The sequence below is a fragment of the Poromitra crassiceps genome (genome assembly GCF_964638095.1).
Source record: "Poromitra crassiceps genome assembly, chromosome: 3".
NCBI classification, from domain to species: Eukaryota; Metazoa; Chordata; class Actinopteri; order Beryciformes; family Melamphaidae; genus Poromitra; species Poromitra crassiceps.
The window spans coordinates 83,987,522-84,009,628 of NC_139625.1; the positions used below are offsets into that span (position 1 = coordinate 83,987,522).

General features: G+C 43.7%; 1 protein-coding gene across 1 annotated transcript in view; it reads right to left on the minus strand.

The window, feature by feature from the left end:
• The window catches only part of LOC310773619 (apoptosis-stimulating of p53 protein 1-like), a 78,205-nt gene that overhangs the window by 5,244 nt on the left and 50,854 nt on the right, over positions 1–22,107 (minus strand). Inside the window, exons 13-23 of the mRNA XM_083633540.1 lie at positions 19,641–19,708; positions 18,866–19,064; positions 18,295–18,525; positions 16,710–16,910; positions 10,948–11,098; positions 10,816–10,853; positions 8,441–8,787; positions 7,722–7,859; positions 6,330–6,463; positions 4,679–4,845; positions 3,492–3,691 (exon numbers count right to left, since the gene is read on the minus strand). Of these exons, the coding sequence (XP_083489666.1) occupies positions 3,492–3,691; positions 4,679–4,845; positions 6,330–6,463; positions 7,722–7,859; positions 8,441–8,787; positions 10,816–10,853; positions 10,948–11,098; positions 16,710–16,910; positions 18,295–18,525; positions 18,866–19,064; positions 19,641–19,708 (1,874 nt within the window). The remainder of the gene's footprint in view (positions 1–3,491; positions 3,692–4,678; positions 4,846–6,329; positions 6,464–7,721; positions 7,860–8,440; positions 8,788–10,815; positions 10,854–10,947; positions 11,099–16,709; positions 16,911–18,294; positions 18,526–18,865; positions 19,065–19,640; positions 19,709–22,107) is intronic.

Here is a 22,107-nt window from a genome sequence, read left to right on the forward strand (position 1 = left end):
GCAGCCAAGGAGTCACGGATGTAGGTTCTCATTGACTCCTGCTCAGGACGGGAGAGGTTTTACAGCCGGCTGCGGGGAAAGGTCGTCCCAGCCTTAAGGTCAACAGCGCAATCAAAAGGTCGGTGGGGTGGAAGGGACCAGGTATGCTCTTTCCTGAACACCGGGGCCAAATCATGGTAAACCATGGGAACAGACGACAGATCCGGAGGGACTGCAGCCGACACCGGTGCAGGGGAAGCCGGAGTGAGCGCGGCGACCAGGCAATTTGCATGGCAAAAGGGACTCCATGAAACCACCTTGCCCTTGCCAGGGGCCCAGTGGAGGAGGGGCCTGTGCAGGTTTAACCAGGGGCGACCGAGGACCACAGGAGTATTGGGGCAGTCGGTCACGTGGAAGCAAATCGTCTCCCGATGATTCCCAGAAAAGTGAAGGTCAACTGGCATGGTCCTCTCAGTATGGGCGAAGCACTGGCCCCCGAGGGTTACGGCCTCAAGGGCGGGGGAAAGTGGAACGGTTCCCACGTCCAGTCGAGCAACAACACCGCGGTCCAAGAAGCACCCCTCCGCCCCCGAGTCGATGAAGGCAGGGAGGTCAATGGGCTGACCCTGCCACGAGAGGGTGGAATCAAACAACGATACGGGCAGAGAGGGGCAGTCGGTCTGGCTCAGTAGCATCTGCCCTATGGCTACTGAGCCTAATCTTTTAGTGCTTTGGGTCCTTTCTGGCGGTCGGGGCAGGTGGCGACCTTATGGTCCGGCGAGGCACAATAAAGGCAGAGGTTGTTGCGGACACGGCGTTGTCTCTCCTCATTGGTGAGGTGGTCCCTGCCCAGTTGCTTGTGTTCCAACCTTGGGACCGACGGAGAGGCAGAGCTAGTAACAACGACCGCGGTAGGTGGGAGGGCAGGACTAGGTACGGTATCTATGCTGTAGGTCGGCGACCTCACGACACTCTCCTGCATCGCTTGGTCCGGCCGAGGCTGAACGTGTAGTGCCCTTATCAGCCCCTCCACGACTCCCACCAACCCGTGAGTATCTGGACATGGAAACTGAGATGGAGCACTGGCTCGCCACAGAGATTTGGTCCGCAATTCCGATGGCCAAAACTATCACCCCGTCCAAGGAAAGTAAACCACCCCGGAGAGCCATCTCCCTCCCAATCTCACTGTTCAACCCATTTTGAAAAGCCGTGGCCAGGGCGCTATCATTCCAACCTGACTCTACTGCCAAGCTACGAAACTGGCTGACAAACTCACGGACTGAAAGTCCTCCCTGACGGAGCTTTATAAGCTGCTGACCGGCCTGCTGGCCTCCCACCGGAAGATCGTAAACTCTCCTGAGTTCGCCAGAGCAAGCAGCAAAAGACAAGGCAAGCGGGGAGCCTTGCTCGAAGAGAGCATTAAACAACCTGAGCGGAGGGCCCTCCAACAGGTTGGCCAGGAACGCTATCTTCGCCCCTTCAGTGGCATATCGTATAGGTTGAGCGCTAAACGCCAACTGGCACTGGGTTAGGAACTGACGGCAAGAATTGGGGTCCCCAGAATACTTAGTGGGTGAGGGAATGTGGGGTTCAGGCGTGGGGGAAGCAGGGAGCATGGCCGCCCTGGAAACTCCCGGGACAACAGATGCCATGGCAGCAGGAATAGGAGGTACAGGAGCAGTAGGGAATGACCTTCGGAGGTCATCCACCGTCATGCCTTCGGCCCGCAGAAAACCTGTGAGCCTCTCCTTGAAATCGTCTCCATACTCAGCAGCACCTAGCAGGGGTACGTGCTGTGGCTCAACCAGCTGCTGCGAAGCAGGCATAGTGGGAGCGAGAGGCATGGTGGCACTGGAAACCTCTGGTGTTTGGGCTGGGGCGACTGGCCGCTCAGAAGCCGGGGCAGGAGGGGCAGAAGACTGCGGAATGACCCCCCCAGGGGGGTTTAGCCCGTCGAGATGATCTAGCCGGCCAATCAGGAGGGCGTGCCGATCAGCGGCTTCGGAAGCCAGAACCTGGACTGCTTCTTCCTGGTGGGCCATCAGGCGCTGAAGTACTGTTGCAAATCCCTGCTGGTAGGCCAATTGCATCTCTTGCATAACTGTGTCCAAGGCTCCGAACGTGACCGCCTGAGTAGAGGTATACTGTGGTAGCCACTTCAGCTGACTGCCTGGCGGGCCACCTGAAGCGGTCGGCGGGGAAACTGGCGTCTCAGGGTCCTCCTCCTTGATCGGTAGGACCTTGTCCGCTAAACCCATTCCTGAGTTGTTCATACTGTTAGGGTTGCTGTGAGACATGTGGATTTAGGTGCGGATACTTAATGTCCAAGACACACTTGGTAACTGAAGTCTCGATAACTAGGAACGCTGTAGCACTTGATAGCTGAGTCTGCAAGGTTCGAAAGATGCGAACTGTTGCAGAAGGTTGTCGTGAGGTTAGGCTATGAACAACTGCAGAGGACTTGCAGAGCAAACCTTTATAGGTCCCGAATATGAGATCACCTTGTGTTATGACATCATCAGTCAGGCCATCAGAGATATGATTCAAGGAACTCATGAATCATGACATCATCACCGTCTGTGACATCATCAGTGATCTATGACATCATAGTAGGAATGATGACATTATCTAACACGTGGTAAAGGGACAAGTGGACGTCATAGGGTACAGTGCAGGACATACTGACACACGTGGTAAAGGGACAAGTGGACGTCATAGGGTACAGTGCAGGACATACTGACACACGTGGTAAAGGGACAAGTGGACGTCATAGGGTAGGACATACTGACACACTTGGTAAAGGGACAAGTGGACGTCATAGAGTACAGTGCAGGACATACTGACACACTTGGTAAAGGGACAAGTGGACGTCATAGAGTACAGTGCAGGACATACTGACACACTTGGTAAAGGGACAAGTGGACGTCATAGAGTACAGTGCAGGACATACTGACACACTTGGTAAAGGGACAAGTGGACGTCATAGGGTACAGTGCAGGACATACTGACACACTTGGTAAAGGGACAAGTGGACGTCATAGGGTACAGTGCAGGACATAATGACACACTTGGTAAAGGGACAAGTGGACATCATAGGGTACAGTGCAGGACATACTGACACACTTGGTAAAGGGACAATTGGATGTCATAGGGTACAGTGCAGAACACATTACATAGCAGACATGTCACCTGACAAGTGTATTTCCAGCATGTAATCACTATTGAGGCATGGTACTGTATGCAGTATGGCCACAGCTGCAGCTGTGCATCATTACTGTCCAGCAGTGCACTGGAGCAATAGCCAGGACATACCAGAGCTGTGAGTAAGTCTATTCTGTTCACGTCCCGAGTCAGTCTCAAGTCTTGAGGCACAAGTCCCAAGTCCAAATGGATGGTGAGAAAAACTCCATGGGTCTTCCTCTTTCTTTCTTATTTATAATGATGCGTTTATGACGTGTGTGTGTGTGTGTGTGTGTGTGTGTGTGTGTGTGTGTGTGTGTGTGTTTTCTCACCCCCAGCAGGTTTCGGGGGACATATCCCTCGCGCTCACTAAGCCGCGCCCACCACCACTCTGTCTCGGCGTCATCACGGCGACGCAGCACGGTGAGGGCGTCGCCCTCGCTGAAGGACAACTCATCGGCATGCTGGGAAGTGTAGTCCCACAGAGCGTACACACAGCCTTTATTCATCACACCCAACTTCTCCTGCACACCTGGCAGCCAGAGAAGAAGAATCAGGTTTGAAATCACTTCTTAAAACTCTATTATAGACTTGCTTTCATGTCATTTCATGTAACTTGTCTCATGTAACGTTCATGTGATATAATACTGTTTTATAAAATGGCTCTCTCAAATCAAGCAATCTGATTGGTTTCACAGCCATGGTATATTTAGCGCAATGGATATTTAGCGCATACCACAGCTAGCTCCGCCTCTGAGAAAACAAATGGTAGCTAGCTAGCCTTGCAAACGGGAGCTCCGAAGCCAACCAGACTTTGAACTAATACCCAGAGTGCCTTGCGGTAGTGTTTACTGTCATCTCCTGCTAGTGACGTCATCAGTATACGACTGCTAGCTAGCTAGCTAGCTAGCCTCGCCAACAGATTGGCTGTCTGTGTGCTCCCTGGCTGTACAACATCAGTCTCATGGAATATCAGATTTGGGACTTGGAAGTAAGCGAGGAAGTAGGACTGAAGTGGTAAGTCATGAAAATATGTGACGGTTCGGTTGTACTACAAACCAAGTTAACGTAGCACGCGCAGCCTGTGTTTGGCCAACCGCTAACGTAGGCTAACGTTAGCTGACGTTAACATTAGACTAGCATAGCTGGCTTCCACAGCCACATGAACAACCGATACCTTTTAGCTGGAATAAAGTAACGAGGACACACATTTTCAGAACTTGCCACTTAGTCCAACTTACTTGCTCTCCTGTTTGTTCGGTCCATATAACCTAACTTTAGCACAAGCTTTAGCCAAAGTTAGCTATCTGACATTACGTTGTAGGCTATGTTCAGCAACTGCGTCGGCTCTGTGCAGGGAGCCGAAGGCAGTGTGAAAAGCTTAGCTTCCCAAAGCCCATATCGGTTAAACACTAGTTGAGAGGCCTCATCCCTTCCTGTAGGCCTGGATTTGGTTTGTGCCTGGTTTTAATTTGCCGTCTGTCTGTATCACCATCCATCCATCCATCCATCCACACACCATAGAGGAACTGAGAGCACTGTGTGTAGCCCTCCTCCATCTCTTCACATTTGTCTGCGGCTGTCTCCACATCGCTAATGGTGGTGGCTAAGATGGCCGCCCCCGACTCCACCAGACTCTTACACAGGTGGACACTGTTACAGGAGGCAGCGCAGTGCAGAGGAGTCCTGATGAGGGGACAGATACAGTCTGTTAGCTTAGCTTATTCTCACCATGATCAACAGAAACAGATACAGTCTGTTAGCTTAGCTTATTCTCACCATGATCAACAGGAACAGATACCAATACTTACTCTTACTATGTAAGTCCAGAATACTTACTAAGACCAGAGTACTTACACCGTAAATTACAGGTAAATATTGGGGAAGTGCACTCTAAATCCCTGATTGTTTCCCTTGTTCCTCATTGTCTTTTTTCTTCCGCTGTACTTACGTTTAAATACCAGTAGGAACCAGTAAGTATTTTGTATTTAAGTAATCATACGAGGAAGTTACACCATAGGTTCTGGGAAATGACATGGTAATGACAGGGAGTTAGCCTACACTCTAAAACATGGGCTGTATTATGAAGTGTTAGCAAAGAGGGAATATATACTTTAGTTGTGTCACAAATCTCCTAGAAACCACATCTGGCTCTGTCATAGAGGTCCAGTGGAGAATTGGCTATATGATGCAAATAACGACTAAATATGTAACGTTAGGTCTGACAACCAGGCCAGAAAGAGATCTGAAAGATCTGGAAAAGAGTTGAATAGTCTGATAAGTTGAGACAGCAAACTGTCTTGTGTTCTACTCTCTACTCCAAAACAGTCTGAGTTGTAGCCGAGTCAGTTCAGTAAACTCAATAAAGTTTGGTAATTGGCTTTGTTAGCTAGCGTACTAGCCAGCAGGCTAATTTGGCAAAGCAATTAATCTCAATATTAACAGTCACACAACTAGGCTACTAGTCACTACAGTAGTCACTAGCCAAATACTGTATGTTAGCTGTTGTGCAAATCATGTGTTAGCAAGACAATCAGTATAGTTATCTATCTAACATGATGACATTTAACTAAGTACAAAATTAATCAATGATTATATCAATTCCTTGTTAAACACAGCACAGGTTGCTTTTGATTATTGGTCTTCACTGGCCTCATTAATTTGTATTAATGTTTTAAAAAATGCAATCATTTAATCATTCAGTTCTAGACCTCAAACGTTTATTTGCGGATCCGATCGATTGATCGATAGACAGACAGACAGACAGACAGACAGACAGACAGACAGGCAGACAGACAGACAGACAGACAGACAGACAGGCAGACAGACAGACAGGCAGACAGACAGACAGACAGACAGGCAGACAGACAGACATACAGACAGAAAGACAGGCAGACAGACAGGCAGACAGACAGACAGACAGACAGACAGACAGACAGACAGACAGGCAGACAGACATACAGACAGACAGACAGACAGACAGGCAGACAGGCAGACAGGCAGACAGACAGACAGACAGACAGACAGGCAGACAGACAGACAGACAGACAGGCAGGCAGACAGACAGACAGACAGACATACAGACAGGCAGACAGACAGGCAGGCAGACATACTGATTGATTGATTGATTGATTGATTGATTGATTGATTGATTGATTGAAGGTACTGACCATCCGTCACTGTCTGCTGCATTGACGTTCACTCCAAAGTCCAGCAGGAACTTGACAATGTGATGATGGCCGGCACACACGGCGTTATGCAGAGGTGTTATGCCTTCATCATTAGGAGTGCTGGGATTTTCAACCTGAGAAAAGGAGAGACGTATGAGACTCCATATTATGCTCCTCCCATATCAAGTGGATTTGATTATTGGCAGCAACCAATAGTGAAGAGTGGGACAGCATGATGTGTGGATGGGGACGGGCACTGCACTAGTGCTGTCAAATATAACGTAAGTGTATCCTAACTGCTATGGCGGTCAGTTATCCTGAGTCCGTCATATCCGGTCTGAGGCACTTTCCGGTCTTTTGTGGGGATTTTCATTTCAGCGAATGCCAGCTAGTGTTGTAGAATGACTTTAGACATGTCTAATCGACATGACACATTTCAGGAAAGTGATTTGATGAGAGAAAGCCATGGGACGAGCTTGGGCGACGTTCGACGATGGATTGTTAATGCCTTAACTTAAGGTGACCGGATTTCCGAAATGAGAATCGGAGAATCGTCTGGTCACCTTACCTTAACTGCTTTATTTACGTTAGCGTGACGCAATAATGCTAAATGGCCGACGATAGAATCCTTTTTCTGACTCTGGTAAAGACAAATCTAAAGTAAACGATTAAAAGAGATGATGTCGTTATACTTGTTGTAAACATTGCATGGTCATAGCAGTTGACTGACTGAAGATAACAGCAGCAAAAGTCAGCGACTTGGGGTCACTTTTCTGTTAGCTGTTGTTCCCATTCTAGTGAACTGTCCTCTCCAGATACATTTAGAAACACAACCTTGAAGCTTGACCCAAAATCCAGGTGGAGGTGTTAGAGGGAGCACACTAATAAGCAGGGTGTTCATGTTCACAGATTGGATTATAATTCTGGATAACAACATTATGTGATCCTATACCCCAGACCTGCGCTCCATTCAGAGGTAATACTGATAGATTGGTCACGTTTATAACCAGACATTGAACTAAATTTCATTAATATGTCAAGAAAGGAGGCAACCTTGGCGTTCTCCAAAAGCAGTTATACAAAGCTACTTTATAGTTTTATAGTTTATAGCGTTCATTGTTGGCTGGTTTGCTAATGAATGGGGTTGATATTGGCCCTATTTTTGGGGTCATGCCGTTTACCATCAACACAGTTTGTCTGATTGCATGCATATTGTAGAAATGATCAAAAATACACTGTGTATTGGAAGCACCTAACCTAGCCCTTTTTTGAGATTTTGCTGAAAGGTTTAAGTATGTGTTTCTTTCTTGGTATGAAAATAGTCAAATATAAAGACATTGACATTACTGTTGAGGTTAATTTTAAATGGTCCAGAATAGAATGTTGGTTTACCTCGTATATGATTCTCTGCACCAGGTCAAACTCTCCTTCTAGTGATGCGTCCAGTAGCAGAGCTAGAGGGTTAAACTTGACTCTAAGCCCGTGGCCTGTCCGTTCTGACAACGGCTTCTTCAGGTTGGTCCGCTTAGCCTGGGACCGCCCGGGAACATGAGGACAAGGCAGAAAAGGAACATGAGGTACATTTTGCTTGAGCTGACAGATTGTAGTGTTTTGGCTGAGGCCTTTAGACGGATAAACCATCGGATTGTAATCGGATAGAGCAAAAGTCCATAAAATAAAGTTGTAAATGCACTCAAGACGTATTAAAGATCTGATCACCCAAAACCACCTTAGCAGCAAAGTGTAAATGAAATGTGTCTCTAGTCCAGTGTTTTGCAACACTGTTTTGACATAATTTCCCATAGCACACCTGACTATAGCAACACGGTGGTTGAAAAACACTGCTCTAGTCCACATAACAACTACAGAAATGGTCCTAGACAAACTTTTGCGCACAAATCCAGCCAGGAAACGCAAAAAAGCAAACGAGTCTGGCAGCTCAGAAAGCAACCTCATAAATGGATTGTTAGAATAGAACAAGCAAGAAGTGGTGTTTACCGTGTAAATTATGGAACATTTTATTATGAGAGGAAGTGACATAGACAAATCTGAGATGAATGTGTATACTGGAGATGCATTTTAATTTCAGGTGTAAGGTAATCCATAAGTACCTTAGGCTGGGCAGGTGGCATGGGGGAGGGGGGTGAAGGAGAGGTGGAGGCATGGCCTACAGAGTTGTGGGCGGGACAAGGACCCCTCTGGTTGTTGTTATTCTGGTCCTCTGGCCTATCAGGTACAGGGGGCGGGCTGGGCTGGGTCGATAGCGAGACCCTATTGGTCGTCACTGCTGTCATTGTCGTCGTCTCTCTGGCTGTTTCCAGTTCAGTTTTCAGGTTTGGACTCTCAGCTTCCACGGTGGTCACACTGCCCTGACTGTCGCCCGCTTCCACATTCCCATTGGCTGAATGGATGTTGTCCATGTCTCCCAAAAGGCAGCCAGGCTGGTAGAAAGGGGTGCCTGGAGGAAAGAGTCAAATAGCCATTATCGAACAATGTAGTCCCATTGGGAGACGGGGTGGGTGGGTGGGAGTACTTGCCTTGACAGACAACTCCTTCAGCCAATCAGCATCAGATCCAGTCAAATCCAAATCCACTCATAAGAACGGCGAAAATGTATTTTCCGCAGAGAAACTCTGTTCTCTTGTTCTTGATTAACTGTTGTTATTGGGTCTATTTCTGCAATAACTCTACTTACTGCTGTGTTTACTCTACTAACATTAACGTTACAGCTTCGTTGCTTGGTGAGCCGCAGAGCCATTTGAGCCACCATTACAGTTTTGACAGTGGTGTCTCTGATTGGCCGGTTATGCTGTCAATTTGTAATTTGTGAAAACGACCTTCCCAGGCTGGAGGCCAGAGTAATCCACAGAACGAAACAGAATGTTAGTTCATTTGATCTGGACGTTCATCAGGCTAAGATGATATCCAATCAGAAGCCAATCAAAAATGAAGACAGATAGAGACGAGCAGAATGTGTATAGCTAATTTTCCAGGATATCATACAACATTATAAAAAGTGATAAACCCACTATGGCAATAATAGCCAAGAGGGGATTTTCCCTTGTTATGATGTTGTGGACGTGAACGTGAATGAACAAAACAGACTAATGTGGGTTACTCTTTCAAGCCAAGAGGAAATACCAGTTAAAGTCATGATGTTACAAAAGCGTGTTTATTATTTACTTTTAGGTGGTAGGCTACAGATGATATTTGGACGACTAACGGCCCATATTTATTTGATCTGGAATAACGTCATATGGATTACAAACTGAGGAGCGGGGGAACGGGAGCTCAATGTGACAGACAGCAAACAGAGCAGGCTGAGCAGGCTGCACCAAGGTAAATAGACTGTGCATTTCCTCATCATCTCTATGATATAATAAGGATATGAGCCGCTGCGTGTCAGAAAATAAGCTATTTACAGGACGTAAATACACGCATTACACATGCACGGTAGTCCTCGTTTCCAGGTCGCAGCTCAAAGCATATGATCATTTCAGTGCATGGATATCAAACCAAACTTATCAGGGTGAGTTAAAAATCATAATTAAAGCTGGAAATCCAGGTTGTAAAAAAAACACAATTCTCCTTTAAGGTAATAGGTTTGGTCATAAGAAAAACTTTGTCTGAAAATGAATACTTCCCATCCTCGACCTCCACATCCTTACTTCCCACTGATTTTCTTTTCAATGAGAAACTACTGCCTCTTTCTAGTCTCTGATCTCATCCTTTCATAGTGGGGACATGTATTGTTCTCACTTCTTGTCTATGAAACACGTTATTTGCATTTGAAGGCATCATTGTCATTTCATGACATCTTGTGGGAGCAGATTGAATGAACAGTCAATCAGAATGAAGGGACGAGTAGAATGTGTAACGCTTCCATAGGCCTATACTGCCCCCACCTGGCCAACATGTGGATGTGAGCTGCCAAAACTGCAGGAACTGTACAACCAGCGGTGCCTCAGGAGGTCCCTGAAGAGCATCAAGGACACAAACTACCCCCACAACAGCCTGTTCTCCTTGTTACCCTTAGGGAGGAGATACAGGGTCCCAAAAGCACGCACAAATCGCTTGAGGGACAGTTTCTTCCCGCAGGCCACGAGACTCCTTAACAAACACAAATAAACCCCCAACAATCCAGGCCAAACATGTAGTAGTTGTACTGTAGCTGCTACCATTATGTATGTTTAATTATGTCTATGCTATTTGCACCTACGTGCAAACAGCATGTTTAATTATGTCTATGCTATTTGCACCTACGTGCAGTGACTATGTTACTGTTTTTGTCTTGTTTTTATCACTTTACTGCCATATTGCTTGTTGTTTCTCTTGTTTTCCTATATGCCCTGTTATTTTGCACAATGTTGTAACGGAGTCTACAGCACAAGAATTTCACACGTCATACTTGTACTACGGAGTGACAATAAAAATCTTGAATCTTGAAACATGTATGTGGTCTCTTCTTTACGTCACAGTGCCTTACCTGTGCCTCCTTCCATTCCACCAGCCAGTGTGTTGAACCTGCACATCACAGAAACACAAATCAAACCTTGATTCATAAATAAAAACATGCGTGTGCTTTTTGTCTTCATAGTGGAGTAAAAGAGACACAGACCTCTGGTACAGTAGTTTCTGGATGTTTGGCCCCTGGGGGCCCTCAGGTTCAGTGATAGAGCTGCGTTTCTTCAGGGGCCGTGGGGCATTGCTGAGGCGTCGACGGAGCACCTCAAGCTCGGCATCACTCTGGTAACGTAGTGGGGAGTGGGCTTTGGAGGGGAGACGTTGGAAATCACAATATTTGAAAGGGTCTATGTGTCATTTCTGGTCCAATGTGGACCTCTATCGTTCAGCAATGGATCACAACAATAAACAAATGAAGGCTTGGCCCAGTGTAGAGAGCACCTAAACCAGGGGTTCCCAACCTTTTTTGGCTTGTGACCCCACTTTGATGTCACAAAAATCTAGGGACTCCAGACATTCCAATTTCGGTACACCGGTAATATCATCAGTGACATCATCAGTGATCATGTCACATGTACATGTAGTCTCGCTAAAAAAAAAATTAAAATAAAGCATAATAAACTACAAAAAAATATATAAAAAAAAAAAAAAAAAAAAAAGAGGAGGCAAAGGATAAATGCATATGGGTGTTATATTGCTACCTCATTAGTTTGCCATACTATTAGTACTTTACGTGCTGATCATCTATTATTTATTCAGGAGTGCTGCTGCTGGTCCATTTTTGTTTTGTTCTGTTTGGTTTTGTCTTTGTTCTTTTTTGGGTCATGAATCCTAAAAGCTATTTGTTTGTTTTATCTGTCTATAGTTGTTGTGTGTTGTTCCCAGAGCTCAGGAATCTAAAAAGCTATCCATATGGTTTTCTTTAACTTGAATAAAGAGGATGGAGATTATGAACAAAAATGTTGCCTTGATGGTGGAAACATAAATTGCAGGCAATATGAACCTGAACAACTTAACTATTTAAATACTGAGACCAAGTTCTCCTTGATACACCTAAATATTAGAAGCCTATCTAAACATTATGATGATCTAGTTTCTTTACTTTCTTCTACTTGCAAATTTGATATCATTGGATGCAGTGAAACTTGGTTAAATGACAAGTCATACATTGATATTTTGAATTTAAAGGGTTACAAGTTATTCCACAAAAACAGAAACGGTAAATTAGGTGGAGGAGTGTGCCTTTATGTGAACTCCAGTCTCCAAGCCAATGTTAGTGCCAATGTTAATCTTGATGATCCTTCCGATTCCCTATTTATCGATATTGATCTTCAAAAGGGTAAAAAACTTACAGTTGGAATAATCTATCGACCCCCTGACTCAAATCTGGTCGATTTCAGGGATAAACTAGAAGAAACATTATACTCTATAAATAAGAAAAATAATAACTGCATTTTTATTGGAGATTTTAACATCGATATCTCCAAGGAAGATGCAATTAAAAATGATTTCATAAATACATTACATTCTTTTTCGTTTTTTCCAACGATAAACACCTATACAAGAGTAACATCTTCGTCCAAGTCCATCATAGATAATATTGTCACTAACATTCGTAACACCACATTGGAATCTGGAGTGGTTCTGACAGACATAACTGATCACTTTCCTATTGTACTGTTTCTTAATCTCACTTGTGTACTAGCTCCCCCTCTCTATAAGAAACCAACAAAAGTGTTAAATAACAGAACTCTGAGCCAGCTTTGTGACAACTTGAAGACAAAGTCATGGAATAATGTTTTCATTGCTCCTGATCCAGACACTGCTTATGACAGCCTGATCAGCGAATTATCTGATTCTATTTGTAACTCAATCCCTGAAAAGACTGTCGTATGCAGAGCTGAAGATCAAAACCCTTGGCTCTCTAAGGGGATATTAACCTCCATAAAACAGAAAAACAAACTTTATAAACGGTATATAAAAAATCCGAGCCTTATTAATAAAAATAAATATAATGTCTTCAGGAATAAGCTCACCCATATAATAAGGAAAAGCAAATGTGTCCATTTTGCTGAACAGCTAAGGACAGCACAGGGTGACACCAAGAGGACATGGTCTGTCCTGAATAAGGTCCTGAATAGGGACAAAAAACCACCAGTTCTCCCAGGTCATGTCAACTTGTCCGAACTTTCCAATCAATTTAACTCTTATTTTGTCTCTGTAGGCGAAGACCTGGCCAATAAAATCTCTCCTGTTCAAGGTATCTCTTACAACCAGTATCTTACAGGAGACTATCCTAACTCATTTTTTATGGAACCTACTGACTGCGATGAAGTATATGAAGCCATCATGAATCTGAACAACTCTCGTACAGCTGGTGTGGACGGAATCTGCAGTAAAATCTTGATTGCCGTAGCTGCTATTATAGCAAAACCACTTGCATACTGCATAAATTTATCTTTACTTTCTGGTGTTGTGCCTAGGATGACCAAAATTGCAAGAGTAATACCAATTTTCAAATCTGGGGATAAAAATAGTATTAGCAATTATCGCCCAATATCAGTCTTGCCTGTTATTTCTAAAATTTATGAGAGAGTTGTGTTTAAAAGACTGAGCAAATATTTTGATAAGCTTAATATTCTTACATCCTCTCAGTATGGTTTCAGGAAAAAGAATACAACTTGTATGGCAATATTAGACCTTATAGAAAAAATAAATGATGCTGTTGATCGGGGGAACTGTGGGGTGGGTGTATTTCTGGACCTCTCAAAGGCTTTCGACACCATTGATTTTGACATTTTGTTGGGGAAGTTGCACCATTATGGGATTAGAGGACTGACTCTTGAATGGTTTCGTGATTATTTGCATTGTAGATACCAGTATGTTGACATACATGATTTTCATTCTCAAAAAATGAATGTTAAATATGGGGTCCCCCAAGGTTCACTTTTGGGGCCTTTGCTCTTTATTCTTTACATCAATGATTTTGTCAACTCCTCTAAATTATTGCATAAAGTGATATTTGCTGATGACACAAACTTATTCCTGTCCCATCATGATTCACATGAGCTTCAAGATCTACTCAATGTTGAACTCAAACAAGTGGATACTTGGTTCAAATGTAATAAATTGTCGTTGAATATCAGCAAAACCAATTTCATTATATTCCACTCTAACAAAAAATCAGTGGATCATATCCACCTCAATATAGATGGAAGGGAGTTGACAAGAGTAGGATCAACAAAATTCTTGGGGGTCCTCATTGACGAGTCAATCAACTTCAAATGTCATATTGATCATCTGTTAACAAAACTGTCTAAATATGTTGGTCTATTTTTCAAACTCCGTCATTTTCTTCCTTTATCTACTCTCCTGATCTTGTACAAAACCCTGTTTGAGCCACACATTAATTACTGTAACATCATATGGTGTAACACATTCCCCAGCTATCTGAAGAAACTAGAAAGCTTACAAAAGAAAATAATACGTGCCGTATCCTGGTCGGATTTCAACGCACCCACATGTTCCCTCTTCCATAGCTATAATCTTTTGAGGCTTGCTGAGTTTAATATTCACCAAAACGCAATCATAATGTACCAAGTTGTCCATAACCTAAATCCAAGACTCTCCAAGCTCATCCCAGTCAACCGCCCCGCTCATTCCTTTAATACCAGAAATACACATCTTATTTATGGTAAGAAAAGACGACTGAAATGCACCAGTTTAAGTATAACCAATAGAGGACCGCGGATCTGGAATGGGCTTGATGAGAGCTTGAAAACAGCTCCATCCATCTCTGTTTTCAAGAAAAAAATGAAAGAACAACTGCTTAACCTGTATGTATAGTAATATAGTATATTATAATACATAGTATATATAATATATAATGTATATGATATATAGTATGGTATATGGTATTGATATGTATTATAAGTATACTTATACTTATCCATTGATCTGGGATTGTTTTGTTTGTTTTGTTTGTTACCTGTCCTGCTGTGTAATTGTTGTTTTGTTATACTGTACGCAGTAACTTGTATTTAAGTTGTGCTTTAAGTCATTGCTCAGGCTCCTGCCATAAGCTTTAAGTAGCTTCTTTGGAGACCTGGCACTCCACACATTTGTATCTTGATGTTTATCTACATGTCAATTGTTTGTGTGTGTGGGGGGCGAAATAAATCTGAATCTGAATCTGAATCTAGCCAGCCGAAGGGAGGAGAGGCTGGCTAGCGAGACTACATGTACAGTAACAGTATGCTGACTTTTTCCTAAACTCAGAATTGTGATTCCCCTCACTCAGAATTCTGATTCCCCTCCCTCAGAATTCTCACATTAAAATCACAATTCTAACTTTTCCCTCAAAATTCTGACATTGAACTCAGAATTCTGACTTTTTTCCCCCTCAGAATCTTGACTTAAACTCAGAACTCAAATACATTTTTCACATGCGGCCCTAATCCTCTTTGGTAGTGTTAAATTGTGTGTGGTGGTAAAGTTAAAGTGTGTATCGCCCATCAATTAACACGGGCGAGAGTCGACGCATCTGGTGTACATTGCCTGTAAGCCTTAATGGTAGGCGTTCTACCAGGTGAGCCACCGGGACGCACCACACTACAGACTTTAATGGTAATGTTATTACCTTGGGGAATTTAAATGTTAGTGAAATTATACTGTAAACGATAACTGTGTCGCAATGCTTAATGCAGTGCATTGAATCGGACCAAATTGAACGGGCCATGGGCCTTCTTCGTAGAATCGATGCTTATTCTTAGAACTGGTTCTGCAAAACTCTCAGTAATTCACCCTTCGCTAAGTCACGCCCCCCTTGGTTACTGGTGCTATGTAAGGCAAAAATGGTGCTCACAACGATATCAGTGAGAGACATTCCCAAGGAAATAAGGGCAAATGTCTGGGGTAACAGCTCTAAAATACCGGAGAGAAGGAGACAGAAAGGACTACAATATGCTTGTGAGAGCTACATGTCATTTGTTGGCAAAGTACTGTGAATGAAGAGATCATTAAACTTAAAGGAAAAGCTCCCCGGTCCCAATGCAAGCGCGAGGCACCCCACGTCTTCACAATTCACGTGCAGGACAAACATACCGGAACAACAATGCTCTTGCACAGCAGGGTAAGTCAATAATGATGTATTGTTTTATTTTAAACTAAACCCTGCCTACCAACACGAGGGTTGCAGGTTCGCGCCCCCGTGTTACAGTACCTCCGGCTTGGTCGGGCATCCATACAGGCACGATTGGTTGTGTCTGCAGGTGGGAACCCGGAGCAGTTTGGGCGCAGTTGTGCAATTGTGGGTCAGAGCTTCCTCTCCGATTATAGGTGTGAGATGGATGCTGAAAACTTTGAAGCTCAATATTTCAGAACTATTCTGAAGGTTCATGATCGATTCCCCTCATCCCCCCTATCAGGAAACAACACACACACACACACACACACACACACACACACACACACACACACACACACACACACACACACACACACACTCATGACTAGAGTTGCAACCATTCATCAATTAGTCGATCAACAGAAAATTAATCGACACATATTTTGATAATCGATTCATCGTTCTGTGTAATTTTTTTAAGAATAAAAAAATCCAAACTCTCTGATTCAAGCTTCTTGCATGTGAATATTTTCTGGTTTCTTTACTCCTCTATGACAGCAAACTGAATATCTTTGAGTTGTGGACCAAACAAGACATTAAAGGACGTCATCTTGAGCTTTGGGAAACACTGATCGACATTTATCACCATTTTCTGACATTTTATAGACCAAACAACTAATCGATTAATCTGGAAAATAATCATCAGATTAATCGTTAATGAAAATAATGGTTATTTGCAGCCCTACTCATGACAGCACACTGGTAAGTTTGATCTATCCTCTGGTACCTACCCACTGGGGTGAGCTTGGTGGGGCTTAGGGGGCGAGGGATGTTGTCCACACTGGGGGGAGGGAGGAGTGTCCCCTCTCCACTCTCTCCTCCTCCTCCTCCTCCAACCATGTCCTTATCCACAGCATCTCCTCCTGCCCCCTGGAGGAAAGGCACGGGGGATGGAGAGGTGGAGGAGGTGGGGAGGATGGGTTTACCATAGACTGGGGAGAGATGGGGGTAAATAGAGACAATGTTTCACTTGTGGTAATATTAACAAACCTACTGTATTCTTAACCTGAATGTAGCATCTCTTATGGTGTAATCCAGAGGTTTTCAAAGAGCTCGGAAGGCCTCCCCAGGGGAGGTCCAAGCAGTTTCAGGGGAGGCTCAGTGAATGGAAGTGATTTTTTTTTTTAATACATTAGGTATTAAAAGGAGATCAAATAGAATAGCTTGAATGTGTGTCATTTGGTTAAAGAGATACAGTAGTTTTGGGGAATTGTACAGTTTTTCCCACTTTGAGTCAGAAACAAATAAATGCCTTCAGACAGACCTTTTTTAATCAAGGTAAAGCTAACTTGTCTTAATTGTTGAGATCAAATAATTATTGCAATCAAATAACATAATCATAATCCATAATCCTATAGGCAACAAGTAAAGTAAACTGGTGGTGGTGGTGTGGGGGGGGGGGGGGGGGGGTGTCCCCCAAGCTTTATCTGAGGGGAGGCCCACAGCCTCAGACTTTGAAAACCCCTGCTGTAACCTATGCTTCATGTTTTCATGAAGGCGTGGAGCCATGGAAAAGCAACAGGTTCCAAACATAATTGTTTTGAAGTCTCTTTTTGGGGACTTTGGGGTCAAGTGTGCTTGGAAACGGCTCCGGGTCCCTGATGTGAAACCACCCTAATATTCTTTGATAGAATGGTAAATGGTAAATGGCCTGCATTTATATAGCGCTTTTATCCAAAGCACTTTACAATCAGTAGTTACATTCACCCATTCACACACCGATGGCGGCAGCTACCACGCAGGTGCACACCAACGGAAGCAATTTGGGGTTCAGTGTCTTGCCCAAGGACACCTCGACATGCAGACTGGAGGAGCCGGGAATCGAACCACCGACCTCTTTTATCCAAAGCGATTAGTGGACGACCCGCTCTACCTCCTGAGCTACAGCCGCTAGAACTCGCCAATAACTGACATTTTGTGTCTCTCAATACTTTAAAACTTTCACATGAAGAAAATAATCCTATTATTATCCTCTCATAAATTACACATATTCAGTGCACCTCATTACATTTGTTTGACAGTTATTTTCGTGTATTTTGTGTCTTATTCCAGTATTTGTGTCTTATTCTGAGAGCACCGCCCTCTGTGGAGGGGTTGAAGCGCAAGAGATTCCTTCTACATTACACATATTCAGTGTTTCCCCACAATTGTATTCTTGTCATGTTGGAAAAGCCTTTGAATGAATACTGTTTTTAATTATGTTTATTGCATGACTATGATGTATACATTCATTTGATACTTAAACTACCACTTAAAAAAAAGTCCTATATATATATGAAGTTTATTCTTTACTGCTTACTATTACTGCTTAATTACCTGCTTTGACAGTAGTCCTATTGCTGAGGGATCCATAGTTTTTGGCTTGGGGCTGGAGGTACATGCTGTAGATGGAACTGCTGTTCATGGTGGCGGGGCCCTTCCTGGGGGACTGGGGCCTGGAGGGATGGTCCGGGACGTAGGGTCGAACAGCCACCGCTGGGGGGGGATCTGCTCGCTCCGTCTGGGGGGTCTGGGGCAGAGGGGACGGCTGGGTCGTGCTGGTCGAGCCTGAGAGCAGAGAGACAGCAAAAGAGACAATGAAAAGTTAATCTCCCAAAAATTGTGGGCCCTATCTTTTCTAGTTTCAGCACTCAAAATCTCCCTTTTTTCTTTTCATGATCACTGGGTCACTGAAACACATCCTTTGATGTACTTTGAGGTTCTTTAATGTACTGACCCAGTGGTAATTAAAAGGAAAAAAGTGAGTGCTAGAAAGGAGCAACGATAACGCCTGCCCTCGCACAGGCGTAAGCTAGGGCCCTGTACCTGTATTCTCCATGTTCATAATTCAATATCCTTGACAAAAACAACAACAAAAACAACAGCTAAACAAAACAAAGGGATGTACTTTGGTGAGGGCTTGGCAGGACGGAGATACGATGCTGTATCTGTTGTGAAGAGGATGAGGATGATGAGGTGGCTTTGGCGGGGGCAGATCGGGGCCAGCCCAGTGTACCAGGGGCAGAGCGGGGCAGGGAGCTGGTGGCACAGTGATACCCCGCCCCCTGGTGCGCGGCACTGGGGTAGGTACCATAACCACTGGGGTGCTAAAGAGAGAGAGACATACATAGAGAGAGACAGAGATTTATAATCTGAGGATGAATGGTGGACTTGTATAGCCTGACGCTGCCAGAGGGTTTGTTTCTGGAAACACTATTCTTGATATGTTAGTTCCCTATGAAGTACCTATTGGTACACGCCCCTAAATTGTGTAACTCGCTTTTCTTGTCTGTTTAGGACACTATTTTGATTGGTTTATCTTTACTTTGTTTAATTGATTGTTGCCTATCCTGTATCTTTTTTATTTTTTATTTGGTACTGTAAATCACTTAACCCTGCCTTGTCCTGCATTCCTATTATTGTGTATTGTAACGCACTTTGTAATGTTGTTTCAAAAAGCACTATACAAATCATGTATTATTATGATTATGATTATGATTATGATTATGATTATGATGATGATTCTTCTTCTTCTTATTATTATTCACCAGACATCCCAAAGTATGTATAAGAATGACTATTCTATCTTTCACTCACCATGATTATAAACCTAACCATTAATTCCAAAAAGGTGTCTGGAGATAGATGTGTATAATTAGTGTAATATGTGTAATGGTCAATACCTGTTCAGGATTGGTGGTCCTCCACTCCGACATACTTTTACTGATGGTCGGCCATGACGATTCATTAGCTAAACATAGGGAGAGAGAGTAAGAGGGGATAGAGTCAGGTTCAATGATCAATACACGATGAGGTTAGAGGAAGAAAGAGAAAAAAGGAGAAGGAGAAGTATTTTGGTCAATGATAGTATTCAGATTTCAAATTAACTGACTACTACTACTACTACTACTACTACTATATGAGTCAAGACAAATAGCAAAATACCTGCACTTAGTTTTGAACTTTATGAAGACAAAACTGTCGAGGTACAAGTCCCTTAGAGCTTAATTTATACTTATTAGAAAGTGTAGCTCAGCACATAGTCGCAGACGAAAAAAAAGAAAGTGTCGCACATGTTGCTGCATTTATGCTTCTCTCCTCGGCTCAACGGTCACGTGACACTCGAACGCTACAGGCAGAGAACTAGTGCAGACAGCCAAGAGAAGAGAGGGAATGCTGTCAGTGAAACCATGTCGGAGGCAAGATGTAACGTAGCCTACTTAGCTGCAGCCGCATATAACGACACACAAGCACACACATCACCTCCTCTCTCTCTGGGAAGTTGGTCACGGTGTTCTTTGTGATTTTCACAAAATCATACATCAAGGACATGCTGATAAAAATAGTGGGGACATTTAATTTCATTTAAGCGAAAACCAAAAAACAGAAGTCCAGCGCGTGCCGTCTATATAGTTAATCACACTTGCGCGACACTATGTCACATAGTCAGCGACACTAGAAATGTCACTAGGTAGCAGACACCTCTCGGCAACAATTGAAAGTGTCGACATTGTTGTGTAGCAAAGATGTATTGTCCTCCATCCTTTGATCCCAGCAGGCTTCGGTGGTGGCTTTGGTCCAGTTATTTAGGTAAGCATGAGGGACTTGTCTGCTCTCTTTGCCATCATTGACCTTCATGGTGTTCATACCAGATAAGAACAAATGAAGGAATAGCTGAATGTGAGCATCATCTGCCCAAACAAACCAAACTAAAGGAGTAAACACTCCAGAGCAAGGATGGGCCACTTTGATGATCGAGAGGGCCGCAAAAAAATGTCCTTGCTACCAGAGGGCCAGATTGTGACCACTTCCACCAGTAGCCTCACGTCCTGGTTGAGAAGCTTAAACGTTTATTTTGTTTAGATGCAGGTCTTGTGGGCTGGATTTTTGACTTTCTCACAAACAGGTCGCAACAGGTTAGAGTCAACGGTTTTCTGTCCAGCCTATTAACATCTTCTACCGGCTCTCCTCAGGGTTGTGTTTTGTCTGCCTTCCTGTATATCTTATACACAAATGATTGTTTTAGTCGCCACACTAATAGATTCATTATCAAATACGCTGACGATTCTATCATAGTCAGCTTGCTTGGCGATGATGAGGATGGTCATGGCCAAGTACTTGAGGATTTCCTCTCTTGGTGCGAGGATGCTTTCCTCCAACTGAATGTCTCAAAAACCAAGGAGATGTGTGTTGATTTTAGGAGACCCCCCCCAGTTCCCCAGAACAGTGTTGTCCATGGCCAGCAAGTTGACCTGGTGTCCACCTATAAATATTTGGGCACTACTTTTGACAGTAAACTGAAATTTGATGTGAACTGTGAAATGCTGTGTAGGAAAGGTCAGCAACGCCTCTTTTGTTTAAGGAAGCTTGCCAAATTTCAGGTCGACAAATCATTAATGAAACTGTTCTACAGTGCCTTTATTGAGTCTGTAATCTCCTTCTCCATTATTTGCTGGTATGGAAACCTGAGTATAAAGGACAAGAACCACCTTGGGAGGATTGTGAGAACGGCTTCAAAGATAGCTGGAATAAATTTCAGTAGCCTGGACCACGTCTTCCAAAAACAAGTGCTTAAGAAAGCAAAGTCCATTCGTATGGACAATTCTCACCCTCTCAGCTCTGAGTACAAGCTGCTTCCTTCTGGCCTTCGCCTAAATGTTCCACGGGCCACAAAAAATAGGTATAAGTTCTCCTTTGTGCCTGTTTCTATTCAGGCCCTAAATGCCGATGTGAGGAGGAGGTAACTTGTTGCTTACTGTGGGACTTAACTACGCTGAATGATCAGCCTCTGTGTTTTTGTTTTTGTTTTATCTACTGCTTGTTTTACAAATTTGTTGCTACGTATTTCACACACATGTATGGGTATTATTGGGGAAATACAAATACAATAGCTTTATTGTAGCTACATCTTCTTGTAATGTGTAAGGCGGTTATTAAGCCTAGCCTTGTCTTACTCACTTACTTGCACTAGCACTTGAACTGCTGCTGCCTAACTCTCATTGATGTGCTGCTACTTTTTTGACCTCAGCTAGGCCCTGTCTAGGTTATCTGCACTTGCACTGATACCTCGAACTGCTATCCTGATTTTATTGTTTTATGTGTTTTACATTGCGTACTTGTTTATGTCTTATTTTAGATTATCATGTTGTG